General features: G+C 48.3%; 1 protein-coding gene across 1 annotated transcript in view; it reads left to right on the top strand.

The window, feature by feature from the left end:
* Positions 1-1,381: 1,381 nt before the first annotated feature.
* Positions 1,382-10,150, top strand: part of LOC135809165 (cleavage and polyadenylation specificity factor subunit 5-like) — a 15,375-nt gene continuing 6,606 nt past the window's right edge. Inside the window, exon 1 of the mRNA XM_065322451.1 lies at positions 1,382-1,701. Coding sequence (XP_065178523.1) covers positions 1,667-1,701 — 35 coding nt within the window. The 5' untranslated portion in view covers positions 1,382-1,666. The remainder of the gene's footprint in view (positions 1,702-10,150) is intronic.

The following is a 10,150-nucleotide window of genomic DNA, read 5'->3' as shown; positions in this document are numbered from 1 at the left end:
TGCGGTCAGGCGATCACGCCGGTACGGAGCCCGCGAGTGGAGAAGCGGAGACTCGAGGCCGCGAGTTAGGCTTTTCCGGATTATGCGTTTTTTCTTGGTCTAAAATGGAAATGGAAAGTGTTTTGAAAAACCCCTATAAATCAAATTTTTTTCTAAAGAAGCCAAATGCGCGAGTCGAGGGCCATGCAGTGCGTGCATGCATGGTGCACAAGAACTTACGTACGGTAGGTGGAGCCGGAGCTGCATAATGCGCATGTGCGCTAAGCCGCTACTAGTAGACCCAGGTGCTCGAAGTCCGTACACTTTTAGTTTTACAGTGTGTGTGTGTTTGCCGAGCTGAAACTCATATCACACTAGTACTGTCACTAGCAATGATCACTTGCCAGAATCCTGCTCGTGGATGGAAGAAGGTATCTTGCCCTGAGACCAGGCTCGATTGAACCAGGCCATCTTTCGATCCGATCTGTTTCTCTGGAGTTCGCTGATTTTTCATATCAAATTGTTGTGTCGCAGAGGGTACTCTAAGTCCGTACTGATCAGAGGTGACTCGAAATACACACATATTTCTGCTAATTGCTAACTTGCAATCCCTCGGTTACGACGAAAGCACCGAAGGGATATGTGGCTCCACCAGTATTTCTTGCAAAAGCGTAGTTTGTTGCCGAAATGCAAGCTGTTTTTAGTCGGCTCAGAGAAGAAGCAGCTGCGCTGTGAAAACCGCGGGAAACAGTGGTGGAGATGCCAGGAGTGTCAACCTTTCTGCAAGGATTGGTGGTTCTCTGTAAATTCTTCTCCTCTGGCCATTGTCAGCTCTAAGCTGGCTCTTGATGATTGAGTGAAGGTCTGTTTGACGCTGTGTCCGTTCGAAATCGGTCTTGGCAAAGTTGATTTTTGCATGAAATGTAACCCAATTTGTATTTCGTATGGACACTCGAAAACCCACTCGCGTGGTTTGGGACTTCTGCTTATCGTAGATCCCTGAAAATTGCTACGCGAGGAGAACATACCACACTGTCCCCTCCATAGAATATTTGAGTCAAATACAATAACAGAACATGAAATTATGGGCGTACGAACTTAGGATACCATGTACGGACTTCGAGCACCTGGGTCTACTCGGCGCTAGCAAGCTCACCGCGTGTGCGCTTGCCGAGTAGATCTACGTAGGTCTACGCGCGCGCGGGTACCGGACTACCGGTACGAGCGTCGTACCGCGGTGCACCGGTACGCGGTGAGCTCTACGGTCGGTACGGCAGTTTTGTAGGCTCTGCAAGTGCAAACCGTTCGCGAGTCGTGTTGATCTCGAGATCTATCATGTTCCAGCTGGTTTTTTTGCCGATGTACGAGTAAAAAATAATGGAAAAAAACTGCTTTTCTTTTCAGTTCGCAAAAATGCTTCATCAATTCATCTCATCAAAATATTTGTGAAATGACTACAACTTAGGAGAAGGTTCAAGCTCTAGCCCAGGGACGTTCCTTGCTCTCCTCTTTATGTAGGTCCTGTAGAGAAATAGAGTACCAATACTAACTCACCGTGCTGTTCCGCGTTCATCGTTGCAAATTTTGTAACGTATTGAACAAAATTAATACTAGTGCAATTCCTGTTTTCATCTCCTGGGAGTGAGAATTTTCTCGACCATCCGCGCATCTTTATTCTGAATTGAAAATGGATGCCGAATACGAAGACAGCACCGTTCATCTGTAAGTCTTGATTTTACGACAGGTGTGTCCGTGCATTGTAGATAAGTGCTGCACGTGTACTGTATTTTATTTTTGGAGTTTCCTGAATGTTTATGGGACCTACATAGAGGATCTAGATACATGGTATAGTTGAAAGAAACGATGCAAAAGAAAAATTGAAAGTCTTGCTGCTGACTCCTGTATACTGAATTCGAAACTGCATTGTTTGCTGCCATACCTGTTTTGCGTTTTGGTTTGTTTTGGTGAAGAAGCAAGAAAATGAAGATGTATGGGTGGAGAGTTAAATTTGAGTGGGATTGTAATAAACTTTGAATTCAAAGTTAGCTGAATACTCAGGGGCGTCGCACACGGTACGGTCACTACGGTATTGACCGTACCACTATTTGCCCAAAGTACCCCGTAAATCAATAAAATGCACTGATTTGGGCTCTAAATTTCCAAAATTTTCGGCTCAGCCACTCCCCCCCCCCCCCCACGAGTAAATTGTGCTTTCAGATGGCTGACCGTAGCACACTAAAATGCCTTCCGACGCCCCTGATACTAGTAACAGTCAGGGAAGCAAGCTGCCAGAAAGCGAGAAGAAAAGAGAGTTGATTATTCTTCATACGGTTGAGGGAGTTGAACTGGGAAGTCTGAAGAAAAAAATCAAAAAAATTAACTGTCACCGCCGGGACTCGAACCACAGACCCTCCCTATGGCCAGTGATGCTCTACCTTTAATCTATGGTGTAGCTGTCAGCCCAGCAGCGACCATTCAACATTTTCTTCAGATTTCGAAACTCGCGCTTCCTCTGAATCCACAGAGGCTGTATATTATTACCCATCAGCATTCAGCCAAAGGCCGGAGGAGATTGGCACCCACCGGGCTAGCAGCCAGCAACTTAAGGTGGAACCAAGAGAGAGAGAGAGAATGTTCTATCAGTACCAACTTGATAACCAATGGAACCTCTATCAAGTTTTGCATGAAAAACAGTGTCTTGGAGGCAGAATACACATGTCCGATATATGAAAATGGTCCGTATCAGCAACATTTTGCCCAATTACCCCCCCCCCCCCCACATAAACTTTTTTTTTTCCAGCTCAGTAAGGGTCTTGATCGTAAAGAAGGAAAACATGCACATCTTCGGACCAATTATTATTTTGAAATTTCATCCTTGTAACAAATTTGACGTAAATTTTGCAACCCGCAAAAGCTTTTGAAACTAAATAGTTGAATGAGTTTGCTCCCACACTGGAGCTCGCGCTTTCCGCCGACTTGACTTGACACTTGACTGACTCACGACTGCCATCCAGAGCACACAGTGTCAAGTCAAGTCGGCGGAAAGCGCGAGCTCCAGTGTGGGAGCAAACTCATTCCTAAAAAATCATCGCCGAAGTCGCAACCACTATTTCGTAAATAGTTGAATTCAAGGCTAGCAGTACTTCCCCAATGCTCCAGTTTTGTTCCAGGGGCATCCCTGGACGAAGTAGAGCATCAAGAAAGACACAATAAAGCATTCTAATGAAAATATTTCCTGAAGAGATGTGTGATAAAACTCCGCTAAATCGCAAAATCGTATATTTTCTAGGCACCATACTGCAAGATTTTGCCCAATTACCCCCCACCCCCGAATGTTTTTTTTCACTCAGTACACATGTAGGAAGGTGTGGAAAAAGTAAAACTGAACAATCTTCGACTCGGATGGTGAGCCAATTAAACTATGGTGAAAAAGGAGGACAAAATGTTACGAGTTATGACTAACTGTCCACCAACGTAACCAGATCTTATACAGTCAGTGAGTGCTTCGTTGCGTTGCGCTTTCCTTCCCCTCTTGGACCGTTCCGAACCTGAGCCTTCCAAGTTGGAAAGTTGTTGGGTTGCGCCTTGGAGAAGTGTTGGAGCGATATATATGTAGGTGTCAGGTCGCCGAATGTCTCAGTACTCCTTGTCAGTTTTGTGCCATTTTGTCGCACTCGCTGACTGTATCAGATCTGGTTACGTTGGTGGACAGTTAATCATAACTCATAACATTTTGAACAATCTTCGGACCAGGTTTTTCCTATTGAGCTACCCTCAATGCCTGTAACGACCAATTTAATATCACCTGACATGGCCAAATTTCCGATTTCGCTAAAAGTTGGCTCCTTTTATCCCTAGGTGGACCTCATTCACCCACTATGACAGTTTGGTCCAGAAACCCTCCGTTCTTTAGCTATTGACCAGAATAACAGAAATCGATAAAAATACGAACTGAAACACACAACACAAACAAGGTACACGAACGAAGGTTCACTGCTGCTCACAACGACACAGCGCAGACAAACCAACAATGTTCGCACCGATCCAAGTTACCTAGTAATGTTTAGCCATCCAACTTTCGACTGCCGACTAGGCTTTTCCACATTATTCGAAAAAATATCGGAAAGATGTGGATGTAAAACTCGATTTTTTGGGGGAATGATGTTATTCTCAAAAATGGATAGATTTGAAAAAAATCTAAAAAAATTCAAAAAATCACCCAATGTGCGAAAATTATTCACCCGTTGCCATGGCAACAAGATGGCTGCCAAATTCATTCGAAGCAGGGAGTCGTAAAATACCGGTATTTTACGACTCCCTGATTCGAAGCATGTACATGTTGGCATCAGCTCAGGGAACCCTACAGAGTACACCATGGTACTAGTACTACTACTAGTAGTAGCAAGAGTAGTACAGGACATGTACCTGTGCATGCACATCATCATGCCGCCTGCCTGCCCCAGTGCCGGGCATATTTCGAGACTGACAAGACTGTCAAGAGTCAGGTTACGTCAGGTGCGGGGCAAGGTCAAGTCTTGCCAGCAGAAGAAAAAGCCTGTAGGCTAAAGTAACTTGGTTTAGCTAACACTTGCAACTTGAACTTACTTGTTGTTTTTGAAGAAAATCTGGCAAAAATCATGCCAAATTTGTTATTTTTGAAGAAAATCTGGCAAAAACACGCAAACGTTGTTGTTTTTGAAGAAAATCTGGCAAAAATCACGAAAGATGCATTTTTACAACGGGGATTCATTTTTACCCCCAAGATACAAAAATTATGCAAAACATAATGTGGAAAAGCCTACTGCCGACTTGCTGAGTCCCTGAATGAATCGATCAATTCAGCCTGTCTAATGGCGGCCATTACGAAGGCCATCTTCAAGGGCCAGTAACAGCGGGGTTACGTCCTGAAATTGGGGGTAGACCACCACTATAGTCTGCTACAACATGTCCCCAAGCGCCAACAAGTGGTCTTGAATAAAGTTATCCACTAAAAATCACTTGGGGAAATATTCAATTTTGAACTCTCCAACAGCCATGCACTAGCCGAATCCAACCTCGTGGCAGGAAAGCACATACGGAGCACCTCCATATACCTTTTTGGCTACGCTACCAGCACTGAGACATGGGAATAATCCCTCCCTCGAAGAAACTCGATTGAATTGCCACGAAGCGTCACTTGCTGAACAACAGTCCAACATGACTAGAAAGAAGAACTGCTCCACAACAACAAATCAGCAAGGACTGCAACAGTAACGCTAGATGGCCCAAGATTTTGTCTTGTACACTGTGTTGCCACACCTGCCGACATGTCAGTAGCCTGCCGATTTTTGAGGCATGTCACGACCTGCAGACAATTGACCTTCTCCTGGGGACAACAGCCATGAAAGTGTTCAAGTTTGACCTTATGGATGGTTTAGGAGTCGTGATCCAGATTTTTGACTTTTACTGCGCAGCACGAGTGTTTCCATAGCTCTCTCCTGAGGCGCTAAGCGAAATCATCATCCGTCTCGGTGAAAATCGGCAAACTCAGCCCGTGTGTCACGCAAAACCGTGAAATGTTTTTTTCTTATCAGTGCCGCATGTGTGTATATCGAGGTCGCTATATAGGGGAGGGGGGGGGGGGGGGTTCGCCCCCGGATGATGCATTTTATTTTTTCATGCTACTGATATTTGGCTAGAATGATGTGGCAACACTGCTTGTACAGGGCAGCCAGTGCACATGAGTTTCACGTGAGTACATTGATGCCTCGTCGTACAAGTAGAAAATCACGACGTAGCAGTTGGGCACTCGAGGATTTCAGGTATGCATTGCGGTTGGAAAATCAAGAATCGAAAGAAAGAAAAAAGTTCTCTTTGGGGCGCAGCCGCGGCCCTCCGGTTAGTCCGGTACCTAAAAAATGCATGATGTAACCGCGCATGCACTGGAAGTACATGGACTCATAGCAACCTGAGAGAAATTTTGAATTTTTTTGATGGGAGCGTAGCACACATGTGAAACTCGCGTGTAGCTGCCCAGCACAAGAGATCGTTCTGGCCCAATCTGGGCCATCTTGCACTACTGTTGCAGTCGAAAGTTGGATGACTAAACATTACTAGGTGACTTGGATCGGTGTGCGAACATAGTTGGTTTGGCTGCCCTGCGTTGTTGTGACCCCTCCTTTTTGTTTTTTGTTTCAGTGCGTATTTTAGATTTATTTATTTGCCCAATATCCAAGTAACGGAGGGTCTCTGGACCAAACTGTCATAGTGGGCGAACAAGGTCCACTCAGGGATAAAAGGAGCCAACTTTGAGCGAAATCGGAAATTTGGCCATGTCGGGTGATATTTGCTCGTTACGGACATTGACTCTTAAGTGCTAAACACCACACACACACACACACACACACACACACACACACACACACACACACACACACACACACACACACACACACACACACACACACACTACTACTACTACTGCTACTACTGCTACTACTACTACTACTACTACTACTACTACTACTACTACTACTACTACTACTTTTACGGGCAGAAAACGATACCACGGTAAGCACACAAGTAATGGAAAAGAGTAAGAAAGAAAGAGAAAGAAAGAGAGAAAGTACTAGTATGTCAAGAGAAGTAATCAATTGTTAAGGTCTTTGACTACTACTGCTGCTGCTGCTGCTGCTGCTGCTGCTGCTGCTGCTGCTGCTGCTGCTGCTGCTGCTGCTGCTGCTGCTGCTGCTGCTGCTGCTACTACTACTACTACTACTACTACTACTACTACTACTACTACTACTTGGAAGCGTGTTTTTATTGACCACATAAAATGATGATGCAAAGAAAGAACACCGGAAACATAAGGCTGTATTTGAAAGAAGAAGAGAAAAAGGAAGAACAAAGAAACCTGACCAAGAGAACTCAAGCATTGCACCCAGGAGGCAAAAATGAACTCAATCCCTAGCATAGGCTCAATGAGGTCGTGTAATTGTACAAATTTCAAAGGATCCAAGTAAAACTCCAACCAACGAGAGAAACGAATTCGAATATTACAAAGCAACAGCGAAAATAGAATAACAACACAGTCAACAAAAAGGAAAAGAATGCTATTCGATAGACAAGTCCAGTTACTGCACACGCGACATGTGCGCCAGTGCGCGGCACTCGGTTACGAAACCATGATGGCCTGTACCGGAGACCCCACGGGCATACGACGATCTTGAACCCCGAAAACACGTTATCTGCCACCGGATTAGGGAGGTACCTATCCTCGATCGCAGGTGACCAAGGACAAGGGTGTACTGAAGATCCCGATTCTTATCCGCTATACGGGTCGCCAACGTCTTCAGGAATCTGCTGCACTCCGGCGCGCTCTGACCATTCGTTGCAAAAACCAGAGGGGTAAATGACCCGCGATCCACCTGGTTAATCCGGTCTGCATACTGCCGCTTCTTCTGGCGCTCATGCTGGGACAACTGACCCGCCACTTCCGATCCAGACAGCAAAGACGGCCTTGGGTGAGTCACCCGCACATCAAAAAAGGCGTTTTGCTGCCTGGTCCAGAAGCCACGAGCGCCATCAGCTGAGTTGCCAGAGACTGCCTCGCCCTGGAGTGGCATCAGCGGTGGCTCGATCGCCACATCACAAACGACGCTGCCGAGGGCGTCCGCAAGGAGATCCCTCAACTCGTTGTGGCGCTGCCGAGGGTAGCTTCCACTGGGGCAAGTGAGTGCGTGATGGCTTGACATCTCCTTTCCACACACAGGACAATGCAACCCCATCCAGCGATAAATCATACCGCAGACAGAGTGCATCCATGAAGTCAGATTTATTAAATACTGACCCAGGTATGTGCATGGAAGGGGGAGTGCCAAGCCAAGTGGATACACCACCCTCACCTGCCACATCCACAAGGAGGCGCTGCTGATCCGACAGATCAGGCTTGATCGCAGCCAAGATGTCCAGCTGCTGAGACCGGCGTTGGCCACGAGCCTGAACTGCCAATGCCTTGCTGGTTGAAATTACGTCGGCGACTCGACGCTCGCCCAGACCGACCACCACACACGTCACCATAGGGTCTATCGCATCGCAACAGAGCAGACGCTCAGCCTCGGCACGCACACTCCCAATTCGCATAGCGAGACCGCCGTTTCGTAGGGGCACAGATAGTAGCTGACGAAGCGCACCGTCAGGCCTGAACGTGTGGCCAGTCAGCGCCGGCAGCAGATCGTCATTGATGGCCTGGTCCAGAGGTGAGTACACGGCTGGGTCAGCAGGGACCACACGCTGTAAGAAGGTCCACCGGGATTGCAGAGACGCAACAAAAAGGCGATAAGCCGCCTGCGGTTGCGTCACAGCCAAGCCAGCAAGGCGCTTCACCAACCGACACATGCCCGCAACCCGATCCAATACAAAGTCATTCTGAAACTGTTGGCTGCCAATGGCTCCACCCAGATACCGCACACCATAAGTCTGGATTCTAACGCCCGTGCCGGCGAAAGCCTCCTGTGCCTCAGCCAGAAGATGCGGGCGTACAAGCAGCACAGTTTTCTTGGCATTGGGGTAGTACCCGTACTGAGGGCCGGCCTCCCCAATGGCAGACCAATACCGACGCAGTGGTTGTATCTTGCCGGCAGCCGCATCATCATCTGCGTACCAGATTTGAGCTGTTGACTCCGATGCTGAACCAAGCTGTGCAGCAAGAGGAACGGTGGCCAATGCGTAAAACGCCATTGCCAGAGGGTCCCCCTGGCAAGTTCTCTCGCGCGAATACAATACCTCTCCGCCATCGAGGTAAAGTGGTATGTCGGCCTGGTATGTATTTACAAACACTCGACCAGCTGCAGGGCAAACCTTTGGTATGTTGTTGATTGCGGCTGCACGGTTCAACGCATTTGAAGCGTCAACGAGGAGAATGACAGTGTCCTCATCTCGCTCGTACAGGCCAGTGAGGGCTTGGACAGCAACCTCACAGGCGGAGGGGACGCCGACACACAGCTGCCGTGGGACAGTGACGGCCGCAACGTCATGCTCGATCACGGCCATGATCACCTTCCCGACCACTCTCCGGAAAACCTCACCGATCGCTATCGGTCTTACGCCAGGTTGCTTGTCAAGCGGTATTAGTCGACCGGCGAGGAAAGCTCGGAGATGAGATGGGTCAATCTCCTCCACGCACAAACACCTGGCCATGTGGGCAAGGGATGTGCAGAGTGCCTTCGACGCCGCACCGTACATGGAAGCCATCCACCGCCAAGCCTCCGAATCCAGTGCCGAAGGGCCAGCAGCGCCCTTCATCGCCATGATGGTAGCTCGTACCTTTGTTGATGTTATGGCCTCATAAAGCACGTTATCCGGTGGAGGCGGACCGTCAGGCAGCAGAACGCTTGGCTCAGGGGGAACAGGATCCGGATGCTTTGCCCTCAACGTCTCAAGTACAGTTTGTCCATCCACAATAGATGAAAGAGGCAAGACACCACCACCACCACCCTCCTCTACGTAGTGGGCAGCCGTGCCAAGTCGATCACCATAGACCAGCTTAGCGAACTGGACGTCATCTAATCCACCACCTGCAGAGCCACCAGAACGAGGCATCGGCAAATGCGCCTGGATGCACCGAGACTCCCGCAGCAGGGCCGATAAATTGCCAGCTGACCACAACGAAAGCCGCTTTCGTAGAAACTTCCTGTGGTCAGCGGCGGCTGAGGTGTTGAACGGCCTCTGCAGCAGAAGGTGGCACGCAACCATCACAGCAGACCACGCAAACGCCCGAGCCCCTGGTCCATCTGTGAAAAGGCTGATCAATCTGGAAAGTTCCTTGACAAAGTCCTCACCTTCAGCGCCGAAGGGGACGATACCTACTACTACTACTAGCAGCATGACTGCCCAGATGGGCAAGTGTCACCCCTATGAAAAGGGGACCAGAAAACGGGAGTCGGATCACAAGCAGGACCGCGAATGTCTGGCTAGGTCCTGCTGCCGGCGGAAATTGCGTTTACAATGTGGGCAGCTGGGGGGCAGAGCTGCTCTCTCTCTCTCACACACACACACACACACACACACACACACACACACACACACATACATTCTCTCACTCTTAAGGCCGATTCACAATACGTTTTGCGACGCGACGTGCGACACCTGCGACGAGCTTCGCAGGTGTCTTCGACTTATGTGACAGGTGCTT

Source organism: Sycon ciliatum, chromosome 2, assembly GCF_964019385.1.
Source record: "Sycon ciliatum chromosome 2, ocSycCili1.1, whole genome shotgun sequence".
NCBI classification, from domain to species: domain Eukaryota; kingdom Metazoa; phylum Porifera; class Calcarea; order Leucosolenida; family Sycettidae; genus Sycon; species Sycon ciliatum.
This window is presented reverse-complemented; position numbering and strand designations above follow the sequence as displayed.